Source organism: Panthera leo, chromosome B3 (genome assembly GCF_018350215.1).
Source record: "Panthera leo isolate Ple1 chromosome B3, P.leo_Ple1_pat1.1, whole genome shotgun sequence".
Taxonomy (NCBI): domain Eukaryota; kingdom Metazoa; phylum Chordata; class Mammalia; order Carnivora; family Felidae; genus Panthera; species Panthera leo.
The window spans coordinates 103,377,207-103,397,403 of NC_056684.1; the positions used below are offsets into that span (position 1 = coordinate 103,377,207).

The 20,197-nt window shown below is 39.2% G+C and overlaps 1 protein-coding gene across 6 annotated transcripts in view; it reads left to right on the plus strand.

Moving 5' to 3' along the window:
• TMEM260 (transmembrane protein 260) overlaps window positions 1-20,197 on the plus strand; it is a 72,946-nt gene that overhangs the window by 30,580 nt on the left and 22,169 nt on the right. For all 6 annotated transcript variants that reach the window (XM_042943334.1, XM_042943335.1, XM_042943333.1 and 3 more), the window contains exons 6-12: window positions 5,754-5,933; window positions 7,597-7,637; window positions 11,342-11,425; window positions 12,606-12,720; window positions 13,708-13,877; window positions 16,520-16,691; window positions 19,678-19,826. In XM_042943334.1, the coding sequence (XP_042799268.1) occupies window positions 5,754-5,933; window positions 7,597-7,637; window positions 11,342-11,425; window positions 12,606-12,720; window positions 13,708-13,877; window positions 16,520-16,691; window positions 19,678-19,826 (911 nt within the window). The remainder of the gene's footprint in view (window positions 1-5,753; window positions 5,934-7,596; window positions 7,638-11,341; window positions 11,426-12,605; window positions 12,721-13,707; window positions 13,878-16,519; window positions 16,692-19,677; window positions 19,827-20,197) is intronic.

Here is a 20,197-nt window from a genome sequence, read left to right on the forward strand (position 1 = left end):
TTATAATGTGTGTTGGTGTGGGTCTCTTTGGGATCATCTTCTTTGGAAGTCTCTGGGCTTCTTGGATCCAGATGTCTCTTTCCTTTCCCAGGTAAGGGAAGTTCTCAGCAATTATTTCTTCAAATAAGCTTTTTGCCCCTTTCTCTCTTCTCCTTCTGGGACCCCTATAACACACATGATTTTCTACTTGATGTTGTCCTGTGAATCTCTTAAGCTATATTCACTTTTACAACTTTTTTCTTGTTGCTGCTTGGTTTGGGTGAGTGCCACTCCCCCTATTTCAGCTCACTGATTCTATCTGCTTCATCCAGCCTGCTCTCGAACTCCTATAGTGTATCTTTCAGTTCAGTTATTGTATTCTTTGGTTTTGTGACTTTGGCACTGCCTTATGTTTATGTCTTTGTTGAACTTCTCACTGTGTACGTCCATTCTTCTCCCAAGTTTGGTGAGCATCTGTATGACCGGTACTTTTAACTCTTTGTCAGGCAAGTTACTTATCTCTGTTTGATTAAGATTTTTTTCCCCAGGGTTTTATCTTGTTCTTTCATTTGAAATGTATTCCTCTGTCTCCTCATTTTACTTGACTCTCTGAGGTTGATTCTTTATACTAGGCAAAATGGCTGCCTCTCCTAGTCTTGCAGGAGTCGCATCGTGTAGGGGATGTACCTCATTGTTTAACCTTGCTCTAGTTGTCTCTCAAACCTTTGTGATTGTCTGAGCAGCCTGGGTTTTCCTTGGTAGGTTCCAGTTATTGTGTCAAGGCCTGTGAGTGTTCCAGACGGAGGGATCTCAGCACCTAGTTTCAGGCTGATTGGAAACTAGAACTTCAATTAGCATCTTTAATGTATGCAAATATATATATATATATAGTCCCGTGGGACTGTAATCATAGGCCTTGCTGGCCTCCAGACCAAGCAATCTGGAGGCCTCCCCTTAGGAACTGATGCAAATTCGGGGCTCTAGGCGAGTATATGAGCTTCTTTCTGGGAGATGCCAGCAAGCTGTAGTGAGGCCAGGTGAGAGCTCAAAGGTGGTATCCTTCAGCCAGCATTCCCTGAGAGCACTTCTGTAGCCTTTAGATGTGTGGTAAATCTGAATCTTCCCCACCCCTCCGGCTGAAGTTTTTTCACAGGAAGGCTAAGAGTGTGTTTTAGTCTGTTGTCGGTGCAGCCCCTTGGGGATGGTAGCTTGTTAAGAACCGTCTTTCCAATGGTTTCAGACCCATAGGACTCCTAAATGCAATCCCCCTTGATCACCAGATCCACGCACTGAAGGGGCATCCCCTGTGTGGGCTGTGCACACTGGCTGGCTTTGGTAGAGCCACGATGGAGTGGCACACAGGAGTGGGACGCACTCACTGGCAATAACAGGGTCAAGAAAGAATGCCAGAAATGGTACCCTCCAGCGTCTCTGTCCCCAGAGAGAGTTCTACCAGGCTTCTGCGCCTACAGCAGACATTTTAAGATTAACAAATGAGGGGCACCTGGGTGGCTCAGTCGGTTAAGCGTCTGACTTCGGCTCAGGTCATGATCTCGCGGTCCGTGAGTTTGAGGCCCACGTCGGACTCTGTGCTGACTGCTCAGAGCCTGGAGCTTGTTTCAGATTCTGTGTCTCCCTTTCTCTCTGACCCTCCCCCATTCATGCTCTGTCTCTCTCTGTCTCAAAAATAAATAAACGTTAAAAAAAAAAAATTAAAAAAAGATTAACAAATGAATCTTCTTCACTTATGGTCTAGCACTTTCTAGACTGCTGCTTCTGTACCAGGTTTTGGGGCGAGTGAGTCTACACGTTGAGCCCTTAAGAACAGAGTCTGTGTTTCCTACAGCACTGTGAATTTCCTGAATGTTTGCCCCTTTGGCTTTCAAAACCAGACATTTGGTGGGGGGTTGTTACTCTGGTGCAGGTTCCAAAGGTTGGGGTGCCTTATGTGGGGCACAAACCCCATACCCCTCAGGGAGAAGTCCTGTATTTATGAGATCCGTCCTGACTGTGGGTTGCAGCATTGGGGTGAGGTTTTCTGTAAGACCATGTCTCTGCCTCTTCTACCCATTTTCAGGTGGCCCTTTTGTTCTTTGTTGTGGAGGCGCTTGTTCAGGTAGTTTTTAGGTCTTTGTAAATTTGTGTCCATGGGAGGAGGTGAGTTCAGAATCTTCCTACCCTGCCATCTTGAACTGCCTCCTGATTACTGAAGCTTTGTAATGTAGTTTGAAATCAGGAAGTGTGATGCCTCCAGCTTCATTCCTCTTTTGCAAGATTGTTTTGGCTATTTGGGGTCTTTTGTGGTTCCATACAAATTTTAGGGTTCATTTTTCTTTTTTTTTATTTTATTTTTTTTAACGTTTATTTATTTTTGAGACAGAGAGAGACAGAGCATGAACGGGGGAGGGTCAGAGAGAGGGAGACACAGAATCTGAAACAGGCTCCAGGCTCTGAGCTGTCAGCACAGAGCCCGAAGCGGGGCTTGAACTCACGGACCGCGAGATCATGACCTGAGCTGAAGTCGGCCGCTTAACCGACTGAGCCACCCAGGCGCCCCAGGGTTCATTTTTCTATTTCTGTTAAAAATGCCATTGGAATCTTGACAGGGATTTCATTGAATCTATAGACGGCTTTTTGTATTATGGACACTTAAAAATTTTTAATTCTTCCAATCTGTGAACAAGGGATATTTTTCCATTTATTTGTGCCCTCTTCAATATCTTTCATCAATGCCTTCTAGTTTTTAGTGTATCGATTTTTCACCTCCTTGGTTAAATTTATTGCTAGATATTTTATTGGTTTTGATGCTATTGTAAATGAGATAATTTTCTTTTTTTTCAGGCAATTTATTTTTAGTCTATAGAAACACAACTAATGTTATGCATTAATTTTGTATCCTGCAACCTTACTGAATTCATTTATTAGTCTAACAGATTTTTGGTGGCGTCTTCAGGATTTTCTCTATATAAGATCATGTCGTCTGCAAACAGAGACAGTTTTCCTTCTTCCTTTCTGATTTGGATGCCTTTTCTTTCTTTTTCTTGCCTGAATACTCTGTAGTACTTCCAGGACTGTGTTTAACAGGAGTTGGTAAGAGTGGGTGCCCTTGTCTTATTCCTGATCTTAGAGGAAAATCTTTCCTTCTTTTACCATTGAGTATGATGTTAGCTATGGACTTGTCATATGCGGACTTTGTTATGTTAAAGTAGACCCCGGATCAATTAAACCAGAATTATTTTAGGGTGGGATCAGCTACTGGCTCAGCCCTGCAGGTGGGTGAACCCTGGCTGGGATCTCTGTTTGGGCACCGCTGCCAGGAGGGACACCATCTGCCAAATCTGAGCACTGGTTGCTGAAAACCCTGCTCCCCGTCTCCTGTCTGTGTGATCCCAGTGGTTGAGCCCAGCCAACCCCTTTCCCCCACCATGGTCCTCATGAGGTGAGAACTGAATGAGCCTCCTGGGAAGTGTCCTGCATGTTGGGGGAGCTGGATGTCCATCTGGGACTGTCTTTTCCCACTGGAAAAACTAGCCCCAGGGATGCTCTGCCAGTGCAGTGCGGTGCTGGCCTAGGGGTGGGGTGATGTAGTCAGAGTGCTCCTCCTTCTTCCTAACACGGCCCTTCTTAGTCCTTGTGGTGCACAGTGCGCTTCAGCCTCACCCCTAAATCCTGGGATTCTTCACAATGATGTCTTGTCTATGGATAGTTGCTAGCTGGTGTTTTTGTGAGGAAGACTGAAGTCAGGAATGATCTATGTTGCCATCTTGGTGGCCTTACTCGTAGATAGGCTTCTGACATCAGAGAAGGCGCTTTCAGATACCAGAGCGGTGCATTGACAGTCAGGAACTTAAAAAGTAAATGTCTTCAGGCGCCTGGGTGGCTTAGGCATCCGACTTCAGCTCAGGTCATGATCTCACCATTTGTGGGTTCGAGCCCCACGTTGGGCTCTGTGCTGACAGCTCGGAGCCTGGAGCCTGCTTCGGATTCTGTGTCTCCCTCTCTCTCTGCCTCTCCCCCACCCACGCTCTGTGTCTCACTTTCAAAAATAAATAAATATAATAACAAAAAAAGGAAATGTCTTGTGTTAGTTAATTGAAAGAAGAGCCATATTCTTTCTATGAAACATGCAGGACTCAGAGTTGATAAGGTGGGAGCCTTGTCTGAGAGCCTGTTTTTCCTATACTTAGGTCAGCTACTGATGCATGATGACATTTTGGGAAGTATGACTCTTCAAAGGGCATTTCATTTTCACTAGTTAAATAGCAGAGGCTAGAATAAGGTCTACCAGTAAAGTGACAGGGTACTTGGATCTCACTGGTCAGGTGATTTGAGGCAGAGTACGAAGTCCTGAGTCAGTTGGTTGCAACCCTCGCTACTCAGATTACCTAGGAAGCTTTTAAAAAGAGTGTATATGTGTGTACATATATGTATGTGCATGTATACATCCATGTATATATATATATATATATATATATATATATATATATATATATATATATATATATAGTGTGTGTGTGTGTGTGTGTGTGTGTTTATGCTGATCCCACCCTAAAATAATTCTGTTTGAATTGGTCTGGGGTGAAGCCCAGGCATTAATATTTTCAAAAAGCTCTGCAGATGATTCTAATGTCTGTGCAGCTAGAACTCTGAGCCACTCTCCAGTGCTCTCTGAAAACGCTCTCATGTAATTGTCTCCCTGTGTATTTCCCCCACAAAAGGAAAATTGTGCATCGTGCCACTTTAAATCAAACTTTATAACATGTAGGAACTGTCAAAATATAAACATTTGCTTTATTTAAAATTACTTTTAAGAATAGCAAAGACATGTTATCCGATTAGCTATTTCTTACACTCTTTTCATGCATCATTTTTGTGCATCTCATTACCTCTTTAGAAATATCTAATGAAATCAGTACTATAATAAAAACACTCCATTTTCAATTAAGAGTGTTTATTTGAAAATGTTAATATAAGTCAACTGCCTGTTCTACTTCTGGTGACTGTGAACCTTAGTTCTTGTATTCATTGTCACATATGAATTTTCCTTTTTTGTAAAGGAAAAGTTGGCAATTTCCAATTATGATATTTGTAAGAGACTCCCTTTCCCAATTACTAAAGCAACCACTCTTTGAATCTTTAGCATATCAGAATTCTTTTGGATATAATCTTTATGAGACTTTGTCAGTACTGTCCTTTATTTTAGAAATGTGCAGATGAAAAAATACATTCTCATACGAACGTAACAGCATTGTTACATACAACAAATTTCCATCAGTACTCCTTCCTATATGTAAACTGAGGAGAAAGCATTTGGATGAGCTGGGAGGTAATTTAAAAGCTAGCTTCATTTGTGCCCAATATTTCCACGAAATATCCAAAACCCTTGTAGAGAGAATCATATTATCAGTGTGTAATCACAAGAGAGAATATAGTTGAAGCCTACTCCCGATGATGGTGGTGAAGTGAATTGGTATTAGAATAATACATGTCATGACATGGTTTTAAATATAAAAGATGCAATCCACATGATACTCGGGAGTCTTCACTAATATTATTTGCTTCACCTGCCATGCAAAGGAATTCAGGCTGATGCAATTCTCTAGTAATCCACAGGACTCAGAAGGTTTAACATAGGATTCTGGGGTAACTTAACTATAAATTGAGAGATCAGCTCTGAGTAAACATTTTGGTGTTTTCCTCGCTGTGTTCTGGAAGTTCCGGGATGAAGGGACTAAAATAAACGTTGTTATACAACCCAATGTGCTCTGATGCAGGAACTCTCCCTGGGCTCTTTGTTGAAGCTGAGTCTGTGCTTCGGTGCTGGCTTGTTGCCCTATGTCTACCTTCCTGTCTCGTCCTACCTCAATCAAGCCCGTTGGACCTGGGGAGACCAGACAACATTGCTAGGATTTTTGACGCATTTTCTCAGGGAAGAATATGGAACATTCAGTCTGGTAAATTTATATTTAAAACCCTTTTGGGGCACTGGGCTGGCTCAGCTGGTAGAGCATGAGACTCTTGATCTCCGGGTTGTAAGTTCAAGTCCCATGTAGGGTGTACAGATTACTTAAAAAATAAGATAAACTCTTAAAAATAAGTAAAACACTTTTAAGGAAGTAAATGGCAAAACTTCAGTGTTCTGCCTGGGCTTTGACTGAAAAAAACAATATTTATCAATGACAGTACAGAGAATTTTCATTTCAGTTATTTACATAACAGACTTGCTCCTTGGAATATGGCCTTTAACAGACATTAGAAAAAAATTGGAATCCCCAAACCTGACATCATAATGTCGTATATCTCGAATATATTTCTCAGTATGACAAAGTTAAAAAGATTCTGCCGCCAGCACTTGAAACACTTCATTCTTAGCATCGGGTATCACTTTGGTCCCTCAGTCTGTGATTTAAAAATATTTGGAAAAGATTAAAGAAAAAAAAAACTCAAAATTCTTAATCTACCTCGACCAAAACACTTCCTTTTTTCACATTTGACAAATAGTGTTCGTGGTACTATTTACTGTAATACCTATGTGTAAATACTTTATAAAATATAATTTCACTAAAATTGCGTTATAAAAGTTCAAAAGGCCCTACTGTCCCTAAAACATAAGTCAGGGCAAAACACTGAGTGTGGTTACGGTAAAGGTTATCTGAAAAATAGGAGGACAAATTCATGTTTTTTTTGTTTTTTGTTTTTAATAGAGACAGTTGTCTCGGATTTTTCTTTCATGGTTTGTGTTTTTTGTGCCTTCTACGAAGGCAAATCTCCGAACACTGCATGTTATTTGACACCATTGATAGAAAATTCTAAACCATACAAAAACTAAACAGTCTATTACTCAAGGAGACATACAAAAGAAGTAGAACTATATATTATTAGAAAGTAGGGGAATAATTAACACCAGATTCAAGGTAATAGTTACCACTGGGGGGTAAGAAAAGTGAGGCTGATGAGTGCTTTGTGAGATACCCTATGGTATTGGTGCAGTTCTGTTTGTTAAGTGAATGGTGGCTCTATAGACTTTAAAAAAAAAAAAAACTGTTTATCCCTTAAATACACATTATATATGTTATTTGTATGGAGGAGATATTTCATAATAAAATAGGTTAATGAAAGGATAATTATTAATTACTTCTTGACTTAGAAAGTTTGATACTTTAAATTTATACTCTGGCTTACTTATATTGGTTATTCCATTACAATATTGCTTGAGGGCCATTCCAGATTTGAAATTTGTATAATTCACATGTAATTGTGAAATTATAGACTAACATGTGATAATGAGCTCTAATCAAAGTGCCTTAAAGAGACTCCGTAACAAAAGTGTAAAGTCTGTTAATTCATTAATGTGTTAATCATTCCTGCTGGAAATATTTTAACTGATTTTTAGCCAATCATTATTTCTGCATTAATTCTTCCTAAAGAAAGTGTTTAGTTTTCATTGACTTCTCTGCAAAAACTCAGCAAGGCTGTGAAGTAAAGACTGAATAAAGAGAGATGTTGCTTTGTCTATTTAAAACACGCATATTTTAAATCAAGGTAGTTAAAATACAATAGCCTAACAAAGCTTCAGTTTAATGCTTGCACAAGTAAATTTTTCTCTTTTATGTTTAGGCCAAATCTGAAATAGGATCCAGTATGTCTGAAATTTTGCTGTGAGTATGAAATATTTGAAACTGTGTTTTGTTTTGTTTTTAAGTTTATTTATTTATTTTTGAGAGAGAGAGGGAGAGCGTGCATATGCAGGGGAGGGGCAGAGAGAGAGAGGGAGAGAGAGAATCCCAAGCAGGCTCTGGCTGTCAACGCAGAGCCCCATTTGGGGTCGATCTCACAAACCCTGAGATCATGATGTGAGCCAAAATCGAGAGTCAGATGCTTAGCTGACTGAGCCACCCAGGTGCCCCTGAAACTGATTTTAAGTAAATTCTCTATTCATTCCTTTAAGTGAATTTTGGGTTTTCTGGGTTTATCTCTTCGTGAAGCAGTATGTCTGAGAAGTAGCTTTAGCCTGTACAGGTAACAGTTGTGTGTGTATACTGTCAAACATTCTAGCATTTCCTTCAATAAGGTAAAGATTGAAGTGAGTAATAAATACAGCAGTTATTAAGAGACTACATAGAACCTACGCAACTAAAATGTTTCAACTTTCATTTGGATACGAAATTATCCAATGCACTGTTTCTTTATACATAATTTATTCTTTGTTCTGGTTTTATATATGCTTTTTTTTCAGAGATATTTTATAACATTGTATTTAGCAATTTGATTATTTTATTTTTATTTAGAATTGAGCTATGTTCTTTAATTCTTGAGAGCTTTATTTACTTGATGTCTCTTAAGACTTTTTCTTTAGGCTGTCCTTAAGCTCTCTTTTGGACTTAAATATTTTTAATATCCAGCCTTTTTTAGAGCCAGGTTAAGCAAATAAATTTCATCTGCATTACCCACTAGGGTTCTTTGAAAAATGGGTTAATATTTGCTTTAAACACACAGATTAAGACAACTTGAAAAATATCCATACCAATCCTTTACTATTTTTATAATATTTTCAATATAAAATTATGGCAAATAGTCTTCTATCACAGGTGATCTCCTAAGTAATTATTAATGTGGGATTCCCAGGACTATTTGAAAACCATTTTTGTTTTTTTTGGTTTTTTTTTTAACATTTATTTATTTTTGAGACAGAGACAGAGCATGAACAGGGGAGGGTCAGAGAGAGAAGGAGACACAGAATCTGAAAAGGCTCCAGGCTCCGAGCTGTCAGCACAGAGTCCGACGTGGGGCTTGAACTCACGGACCGCAAGATCATGACCTGAGCCGAAGTCGGCCGCTCAACCGACTGAGCCACCCAGGCGCCCCAATCTGAAAACCATTTTTAAAATATGGGGAGAATATTTCAACTCTGTATACAAGGCAGTTCATAGGTTCTCACAGTTTCTGTCTTGTTAACTTGCTAACTTGTTTGCTTCCTGCCATCCTTCCTTTCTTTTTAAATGACCCTTTTCCCTACTCCCAAAATATGATGCATAATCATTATAAGAAGTTTAGAAAATCCAGGTAAGTAAAAATAAGAAAATTAAAATTATTATAATTCCAACATACAGAGATAACCACTGTTGCTAATCCAGTAACATTTTTGTCTGTGTCCTTCCAATATTTCCTCTGTTTTTGTTTTTAAAAATGGCATCGTAATATGCATACTGTTTTATTAGCCTGCTGGTTTTCATTTTATACTGTAATTTGAAAACACTTTCCTGGTACCAATTATTCTTATGTAACCTTTTGTTGGTTCTCACAACTAATTTTGAATATTTTTTTTTATGTCTGACTGAACCTTTGTGGGTCCTTTTTCTTTTTCGTTTGGAGAAAAGGTCGCCAGAAGCTCAGTTATAAAGACAGCTTTACCAGTGGCCATGGACTTTCATTTTATTCTGCTTTGCTCCATGCCAGAAGACTCACTGCTGCTCTCTTTTACCCACCTCACAGGGTTATCACACTGAAGATTGCTAGTATATTTTACCTTCACAAATCCCACCTGAACTCCAAAGAACTCTCAAGAGTAAGGCACCTTTGTGAAGGCGCCTGGGTGGCTCAGTTTGTTGAGCATTAGACTTCGGCTCAGGTCATGATCTCACAGTTTGTGATTTGAGCCCTGCGTTGAGCTCTGTGCCGACAGCTCGGAGCCTTTCGGATTCTCTCCCTCTCTCTCTGTGCCCCTCTCCTCCCTCTCTCTTTCCCAAAAATAAAGAAACATTAAAAAAAAAAAAAAAAAAGAGTAATGCTGGACTTTACATCTAACTTTTATTAGGTGCACATAAAAGTCATCTATTGGGGAACACAAAAGCTTCCTTTATAGCGAAGGAATAGCAGTTAAATATGCCCAGAAAAAAGACATGACAACAGTAATGACCACTCACACCCACGCTATTTGTTCAAACCAAATCATAATGTAGCATGGAGGCTTAATCCTAGCACTCTCTGACTGAGGGAGAGAATTTCTAGCCTTTAATTGTTTCAGGTGGACAGGAGTGTTGAGAGAAGCAACTCATAATTAACCTACTAGAAAATCCTTCAAAATGATGGGACCTAATCATCTATCCTTTTCCAGTCAAGCAAATTAAATTCTTTCCCCATGCATATCTCTAAATTGCAATCCTGTACAAGGAAATTATTGAATCTAACCCTAGGCAGTGACCATGTTTTAGAGCTAACACTTAAGCAACAGATCTCCAAGAATTAATTTTGAGACTGACTTCATTCCTTTTGAAGAATGGTTTGAAATGGGCCGCATGCTGGAATCAATTTTTCAAGTGTATTTGAAAATGGGTAAGAATATCTTCTCATAGTAGATGAGTCTCCATTAGTAAAAGACACATTGTGTGGTTTCCATAATTATGGCATCGCATTTTCTCCAGCAAAATTGCCGGTAGGGAGAAGAAAGTTCTTTGAGATGGTGTATAGAGTCGTTTCTTTTTTGAAAAGTGGAGACTGCTAGAGCTGTTTTAGAACTCAGAAAGCAGTTGGAAAATCCTTATTAGTTAATGGAAGAATTTAGTTTAATTATAGGAAAAAGAATACATTTCTCAGAGATGGCTTCAACATTTTTGAACCACATAATATAGAAAACAAGGAAGCCTTTTAAGGGAGATCACCTCTCTTGTTCTTGTTTCCTTTTTTATGATTGGATCTCCAGAAAATTATTTGAATTAATTTTGTTTTCAATTAGGAAATCACAGGAGGCCATGTGTACAATGCTGACAGAAGTTCCAAAACCCATTTCTGATGACTTCTTACCAAACCAATCAGAGGATACAAATTGGTTTATGATATCGATACACCATACCAATATTACAAATACAGAAGAATTACTTGCTCTGATCCTAAGCCAAATATAAAATTGGTAACCCAATGTCACAATTGGAAAACATCTTGGAACTATTTAACCCTTGGGGTGCCTGGGTGGCTCAGTGATTAAGCATCAGACTTCAGCTCAGGTCATGATCTCGCAGTTCGTGAGTTCAAGCCCCACGTTGAGCTCTGTGCTACCGGCTCAGACCTGGAGTCTGCTTTGGATTCTTTGTCTCCCTCTCTCTCTGCCCCTCCCCTGCTCACATTCTGTCTGTCTCTCTCTCTCAAAAATAAACGTTAAAAAATAAATTTAAAAAAAGAACTGTTTAACTCTTTCTTGTGCTACCTTTTCTCCCAAATTTAAAATGAGAAGACAAAGTAATTTTAAAATCTGACTCCAGCCCTTAAAAGTATTCAGTGCATTATCAGGTGTGTCTTACAAATAATGTTTTATTTGGAACTAACCAAGTTTGTTTTTACCAACAATAAGTTAGATTGTCTTTTACAGTTCTCAAGTAACAAGTATGAGGACCCAACTCTCATTCAACATTCAAGCCCTCGCAGTTTGGGCAAATATATCTTTAGCAAGAAAGTGAGTAATATAATTTTTCCCTGTTCTCTTCCCCATATTCACTAATTCCATTCATATTTTAATATGTCATTGTAGAACATTGCAAGTATTATTTTATATTAAATATAAATGACTCTGACACTTTTGTTACAGCTATTGCTTTCTTGCTAGTTTTTTTTTTTCCTGATTATAAATTAATGATTTTGGAAGATTGAGCATTCATTACATTACAATCTAAGTAAGCAAGTCATTTGATGTCTTAAACTTCTGGTTTGATCCCGTACTCTGCCCATAGCCACTTATTGTTGCATTGCAAAAGAAGTAAGCCATAATTTGAATTCCTCTGAAGAAAAAAGTAACCTCTGATGATAAAAGAAAACCTGAAAAATGCAACACTCCATTAATTTTTTGTTCATTTGCTTTCTAGTCTAAGTGTTTTATGTAAATTTATACATGTACATACATTTGTAGTTGTGTTTCCTTGGCACTTAACGTTATATTGTGAACATTTTCCCGTATCATAAAAACACTTAAAATCATTTAAACGTCTGTGTAAAACTCCATTCTGTGACCTGGGAGAATTAACTTTTAACTATTTGAGAATTTTCAGATTGCTTCCACTCTTTCTGCTACAAGTAATATTAAAGCATTTTTATGGATTAACCTTTATCCACATTTCTGGTTTTTCTTAAAGATTTACACTTACATGTCAAATTGCTAGGTCAATGAGTGTGATTATTTTTAAGGCTCTTCATATATATTATCAAAGTATCTTTTCTTGAAGATTATAATAACACATGCTTTCACAGTATTACGTCCTCACCAATATTGAGGTTTGTCATTGTAAAATCTTATTTTGATGCATGACATTATTCCTTTGTTTTGCATATGTTTAATTGCATCTCAAATTTAACAAGATTAATAACCTGTATTTCTTCTGCAAATCTTAACTTTCTATCTGTTGCTGTATAGTTCCAAGTGAAGTCGTCTGTGATATGTATTACAGTGTGTAGTGAATGGCTATGTTTTGGTTATATGTTCCCACTCAGATTTCTTTCAACTGAGATCTTTCTTTGTCCCTAGTTAAAAATGGAAAGTTTTATGGATCTAATTTTTTTTTCCTGTAGTTTAAACCTATGTGATATTGTCATTAATATTCATGCACATAAATAATTTTGGACATATTTAAATTTTTTTATAGGGACAGACAGAACCCATCATTAGTATGGCTTTTTACTGGAATGTTTTGCATTTATTCATTGTTCTTCGCTTGGAGGGCGAATTTAGATATTTCAAAACCACTTTTCATGGGTGTGGTAAGTTTGACTTGGATATGGCCCTTTGACCCAAAAGGTGATTAGGAATGTACAATCTTGTCTTCACGAATCTTGTAGAAGAGTGACTTATCTTAGAATAGTTAAAATTGTGTATAATTTATTATAGATCAAAAATTATTAGCGTATTCTCTTTGTAGTAGAAATTATAAATGTAGATAGCTCTTCTCTAATGGCGGAAACCAATGCAGTGTGTGTGTGTGTGTGTGTTCGAGAGGCCTAATAAACAATACCCTATTTGATCATCTGAATCCTGAATCAACTGAGAAATGAGATAAACCAGGGTGAATCACCTTTATCACTGATCACTCTGAGATTGGAGAGTGTGGTTTATGTCTGCGGGCAAGGGGGCGTCCTCATAGCACTTCCTGGAATGGACAGACCCACCTACTAGTCACAGGCAGCACTGTCCAGGGCAAGACCCTCCCCACCCCACACCCACCCCACTGGCGCCACAGGGACAGAGTCTGCCCCTGGACAGGTGCATCCTGTAGGCAGATCACTTCCAAGAGAAAGAGGAAAGGGGAGGGCTATGCGGACCCACCCTCAGCTCCCAGACTCCCCCCACCCCCTGTCAGCTCAGTGCCTGCACCCCTCGGGAAAGAAGTGAGGGGTGTTACATTGGTGGCGCTTCCCCACGTGGGAGGAGACACCAGGAGCAAAGCAAAAGCATTTCTCCACCCCCTCCACCTTACAAGTGGCAGGAGTTCAAGGCGCAGGCCACGGGATTGAAAAGAATGTGTGGATCCAAAAAGGGAGATTCGTGTGTCAAACGGGAAAGGGGAAATATTTGAAAATTGAAAGCTAGAGGGATGTGGAGTCGGATTGGGGAGAGTCAGTTAACAAGACCTGCGTGACAGCAGGCCTAAGCAGCTAGGCACACGCGGTGTATTTTTTTAAGTCGACAGGTGCCTGATTGGTTGCATAAAGCAGCCAGCCGGACGTGCTGCTCTTGTGTCTCTTGCACAGGTGGAAAGATTCTGGATGCAGAGCAACGCTGTGGTGGCCGTGCTCGCCGGCGTCGGCTTGGCTGCGCTAGTTTCTGAGAGCAACCGAGTGCTGAGCACCAGTGGGCTTCAGTGTCTGGAGTGGCTTTCAGCAACGCTTTTTATAATGTACCAAATATATTCTAATTTCAGGTAACACATGCTTGATTTTATGAAAAGTCTCACCCAAACAAGAGATGTTTGGATGTTTAGATCCTTGGACTTTGTTGCACCTGTAACCTCCACTGGTTTTCAGAGTGAGACGGCTTGGTCTGGATGCGGTGCTTCTGCCTGAACAGAATCTCAGCCTGACTCATGCGTAGTTTCAGGGCGTTGCCAGCAAGGCTTTGGGTGGCACATACCAACCAGTTGTATATTTTCCTCCCCCCCAAGGAGCCCTAGAGAGACTTTGTAGGATCTGGAGGATGCGTCCGTGATGTGTCCATGATCTAAAATACCACTTGGGGGGCGCCTGGGTGGCTCAGTCGGTTAAGCGGCCGACTTCGACTCAGGTCACGATCTCGCAGTCCGTGGGTTCGAGCCCTGCGTCGGGCTCTGGGTTGATGGCTTGGAGCCTGGAGCCTGCTTCCGATTCTGTGTCTCCCTCTCTCTCTGCCCCTCCCCTGTTCATGCTCTGTCTCTCTCTGTCTCAAAAATAAATAAACGTTTAAAAAAAAATTTTTTTTTAAATACCACTTGGATGGAGAGTAAAGGCATTTGGGCCTCTTTGTATGCCCTGAAATAATTCCCTTTATCCTTCAAAGATTGCATCTTTTGAGTAACACCTGGCCCTTTTCTAGTTCACTCCATAGCAGTGAATATTAATTATTTTGAAATCATTGAAGTTCTAAAAGTTTCTTCATTCTTATGCATTAGTATTATATGTACTTTTAAAAATCTGTTTGATAACCATGCCAATGAAAACCTCAGTCTAACATAAGAGATGTCCAAGTTTTAGATGATAGTTCATTTATTTCCATCAGCGTTGAGTAAACGTTACAGAGGTGGAAAGAGTCCACTGGAGTTTTATGATAGTGAGATTTGATTGGTATTGAAAAAAGTTTTTTTATTAATGTTTATTTCTGAGAGAGAGACAGAGACAGAGCATGAGTTGGGGAGGCCTGAGAGAGAGGGAGACACAGAATCTGAAGCAGTCTCCAGGCTCTGAGCTGTCTGCACAGAGCCTGACATGGGGCTCAAACCCACGAACCACGAGATCATGACCTGAGCTGAAGTCGGACACTTAACCGACTGAGCCACCCAGGCGCACTGATTGGTATTTTAAAAGGTTAAATTTCTGGGGCACCTGGTGGCTCAGGTACAACTCTTGATTTTGGCTCAGGTTGTGAGATCGAGCCCTGCGTGGGATTCTGTGCTGGGGGGGGGGTAGGGTGGTGCCTGCATAAGATTCTTTCTCCCTCTCCCTCTGCTACTCATGTGCCTGCTCTCTCATAAATACATACATACATATATACATGCATATATACTTAAAGCCTTTAAAAAATAATGATTAAAAGGTTAAATGTCCCCTTTCAACTTAACTTTAAAAACTGATGTTCTTTATAATACCAGGGTAGAGCCAGTGTTGGGAAGGCTGCTTCACAGGAGGTCTGGTGGGAAGGGGACGTGTGTCCCAGGCACAACTCCATAGCTAGCTTAACAAGGGTCTGCAAAGCCCACATGTTTCCCACGTTTGTTTTATCCCAATCTCCTCCTGACTCGGGTCTTTAGGGCAATCCAGGTTCGACATCAGGGATGCTTGTACAAGGCTGGGTTATTTTGTTTTGATTCTTGTATTTGTCCCAGGGGAATGGAATAGATGGCAACTTCACTAGGTGGCAAAATGTGAGGCATCACCCTGCGAAGTAGGGAATCCTAGCAGGAAGCAGTTGCAGCAGTTTCAAAGGCAAGGGTTAATATTTTGTTCCTAGCAGTGTTCATTTGCTTTGTGACGCTAGCCCAGTGATTCAACTTTAGACTGTGTGTCTCCAAACCATTAAATGTAACAGACCTGATAATAACAGGAAGGACATTGCTTGTTCCGTGTTTTGATGCGTTTACTCTCTTGTAGTCTATTTCTTTTTTCATGGGAAGCTCTTAGAATTCATGCCAGTTTTCTTTGAAGTTAGAAAGTCCACTCCATCACTGAAAAGAGTTGTACCGCTGTTGTTGGCAATAGCAAAAAATGCCTGGAGAGAAGTAAACAACTCAACCAGCGGTTCCTTCCCTTCCTTCTTGTTGGTGTCATTCCCTAATGAGTTAGTTCTCAGTCTAGAAAGGAGAGAAGAGCCTATGGTGCGGGGGAAGTGGTGAAAAGGATCAACCTTGCATGCAAGAGAGTCAGACCAATGTCATACGAAGTTATGCCAGAAATTGGTAGATTTCCTTTCAATTTCTGAAAAGTCCTTTGGTCTAAATGAAGTTGACATGACATTACCTTGAATTCCAAGTGAAATCAGAAGACTTACTTCTTTTTAGTGAAATTGGGTGTGGTTTTAGGGGGGAAAAAAGGACTGATTTCTAAGCACTAACCGATTCCCTTTTTATAGAAATGATAAATTCCAGAAGCAAAGCAGTCCACTGATTTTTGTTTAATTGCACAATCAGTTTTCTTTCAGATGATAGTGTTCTTTTTTCAAATATATTTATCTTCTTAAAAGATATAAATTAGAATACTTTGAAACAGTACATGTAGAGTGCGTAATGGGAAAAGAATGGTGCAGAAAATAAATTCAGTCTTGTTCAAACTGTAGCCATATGTTGCTATTTTAATGTTTCTTTATTCTTTTGTTTAGCATTTGTGACCAAAGGACCAACTATGTTATTGATAAATTTGCAAAGAACCTTCTAGCCTCTATGCCTCATGATGCAATTATCTTACTCAGAGGAGATTTGCCAGGGAATTCTCTCCGTTACATGCATTATTGCGAGGGACTGAGGCCAGATATTTCACTAGTGGATCAGGAAGTAAGTATGTGAAAAATATACTTAGAATATAGTAACAGTAATCGCTTTAAAGCAAATATTTTTTAAACTATTTTTTAACAGTGGATGGGTACAGTTTTCATGAAAACTCTTAGATAGAATATACATCATGTTCTTTTGTTTATTTTAACTAATGTATAAGCCATATGAATTGGTTCCTTCTCATCTAAACAGAATGTTTGGGGGCGCCTGGGTGGCTCAGTCGGTTAAGTGTCCAACTTTGGCTCAGATCATGATCTCACCGCTTGTGAGTTTGAGCCCCACATCAGGCTCTGTGCTGACAGCTCAGAGCCTGGAGCCTGCTTTGGATTCTGTCTCCCTCTCTCTCTGCCCATCTCCTGCTCACACTCTGTCTCTGTCTCTCTCTCTCAAAAGTAAATAAATATTTAAAAAAACTTTTCTAAACTGAATGTTTTAAGAATTAATGTTTTTATGGTAGAATCAAATAATATATTTGGACAACACAGCCATTCAAATTAACACTGCCCACTGGTCCAGAGGTTAAAATATTTTAGGTTGAATATAAAATAAGTTATACTGCAGGTAAGTAAACATTTCATTCTAAGTAGAAATTATTAACCCCAATTCTGCTATAGAATTTTGAGTAAACTTTGTTGGTCTTGTGACAAAAATACGTTTGGAGAGGACTTGTGAAAATTTCCAGGTCTATTAAAACAATCTTCTGGAACTGAATAAATATATTTAAACTATAAGATTTCTAATTTAAACCATAAATACCTAAAAGGGAACAAATCTATCTCTAGTGTTTTTAGAGCAGTCATCAGGGAAAGAGAATTCCTAATCTTTATACTAATCTTAATACTATGATTAGTTTTATTGAGCAAATTAGTAGGCACAATACTTAATAAATTTTGTTGAATTAATGAATAATTGGAATTTTTTGGAGAAAACTGGATAAACAGATTTGCAAATATGGGGAAACTTGCAAATTACACATTTTTTTGTAAGCAGTTTGCTTTTATATCAGGTACACAAATTGATTAATTTGATCTTCAACCTAGCTTCTGACAAAAGCGAGGTTATTAGTTGATAATGTGGTATCCCACCATGATTTTAAAATACTGTGTAGGACGGCAGTCACTATCGTTGAAAAGCGTGGATTTCAAAGTTAATTAGACCTAAATTCAAGTCCTCATTCTGTCACTTCCAGGACGTGTGACATGGGGCTAATGATTTTTCCTCTCAGAGCTTCTGTCTCCTGATCTATAAAATGGAAATGATCATCATTTAAGTTAGGATGCTTTTGAATGCAAGAAACAAAATACCTAAGAGTAGCTTAAACCATAGAGTGTTTAATCTCCCGTAAGAAGTAGTCTGAAGATAGGAGGTTTTAAGATGGATAATACAAGCAGTTCAAGTGATGTCAGTGTTCCAGGCCCACTTTTCTACATCCATCTTGAACTGATGAATGTCCAGTTCCAAGCATCACATCCTAAAAGGAAGCAAAGTGCCTCTCCTCCTCTCTCCTCTCCTCCTCTTTCTCTTTCTCTCTCTCTCCCCCGTCCCCTGCCCCCCACCAACCTCCTATCTCTCTTTCCCTCTCTGTTGAGAGTAACATGTGCCCCAGAAGCCCCTAGCAGACCACCCCGAGGGCCGCCCTCTAATCAGTATTGGGTCATATGCTAATTCCTAAACTCCTTGCTGGCAGAAGGGAAAGACTAGACCCAAGGATGGAGCTGCCCTGGACTACCAGGTCAAAGTCAGGCTTGTGTCAGTGAGGAAGAAGAGGGTATTAGCTGTTGAGTAGGCACCCAGCAGTGTCTAATGTGATTACTATGCAATAAGGTTACTATGAGAATTAAATGAGAAATGTTAAGGTTGTAGCATATAGAAGGTGTTGAATTAATGTTAATATCCCTAAGAACTGAAACTATTGGGTCATAAAATCTAATTCAATAAGTATGTTTGAGTATTTACAATGTACACCTAGATTAAAATTAATTTGTCATCTCTAGTTAAATTACTTATATAAAGCAAGTAACACATAAGCATAATTGCTCAAAAGGTGATATCTAAACGATAACAAAGCTTTGAAGGTGTAAATGGGAGTCTTTTCTTTAAAAAAAAAAAAAGTAAATCTGTACATATGAAAGTATAGATAAGGATATACTAAGTATAGAATTAAGAAATAATGATTTTTCCTGATATTGATGATTTATTTTAATCAGAAGGCCATGTGAGAATGTACAATTTGGACATACTGATACATTCAGATAATTTTTCTCTTTGAGGTCTAGATTGTCATACGTTGAGCTTCTCAAGGGCAGGGATTTTATCTTCTTCATTGTAGGTGGGCAGTACTTGTTTCTGGAGTAAATGGATGAACAAAAGAGTCGAGTAATGACACATCTCTGTATCTTGCCCAGGTTGTCTAGCCTGGCCACCAAAGACCTTCCAACTTCAGCAAACATAATCTGAGAACCATTCAATGCCAGGCACTGTGCTAGGTGCAGAGGCACAAAGATGAAAACATACAGTCCCTTCCCTCGAGAAGCTCACAGTCTAGTGAGTAGTGTAAGAGCTGTGACAGAGGTAGGTACAAGGTGCTATAGGAGCCTATCATTCTGCGGTGGAACCTGGGGAGGGCATCATGGATGAAGTGATACTTAAGCTTGGTCTGCAAGTTGGACACACATTCTCTAGGTGTGAGACGGGGGAAGGTCATTCTGGCCAGTGCGTCCGTCAAGTGCATGCAGGTAAGATCAAACTAAGTGCTTAGGTTACCAATAGTAGGCGCAGCTTAAGAAATGAAATCCAAGGTTAAAGTCATTTAGAGGAGTAGTCAGTGGCGAATACCTCGGTTGTGCTTGTTCATATTTTTCAATCATGTTAATATTTAATGAGTATAATATCCATATTTTAGAACTTTTTCATTGTACTTGGTCAACTTGATTCTTTTTTAAGAAGTATATCAAAAATATGACATCACTTATTATTTTTCTGATAGATGATGACTTATGAGTGGTATTTACCCAAGATGGCAAAGCACTTACCAGGTGTCAGCTTTCCTGGAAACCGGTGGAATCCTGTGGAAGGAATGTTACCTAGTGGAATGGTCACATTTAATCTTTATCATTTTCTTGAAATAAATAAACAGTAAGCATTCTTTTCATATAATAGCTTTTCTAAAATCTTAAGCTTTTCTAAAATTGTTTATGTAGCAGCTGTGCCTCATCCAAAAGACCAATTTTCTACACCTATTTCCCTGTCACCGGTGAGATTATCTTTGTAATTAAATTGAATATCTGTGCATAAATGAGGCCAGGCAGAAATAAATGTTATTGTTCTGGGTAAAGGAAAAATAAGGACAGATTAACAAGAATAGCAAATAAGATCTTAGTATAATTCAGAGAAATTGGAGATGTGCCTGTCTACTTGAAATCATTGCAGGTGGATCTCAAGCAATTATAGTTCCCCCCGATCAACACCATGGCCCCCTTTTAAGTGTAAAGCAAATTTTTTCCAGG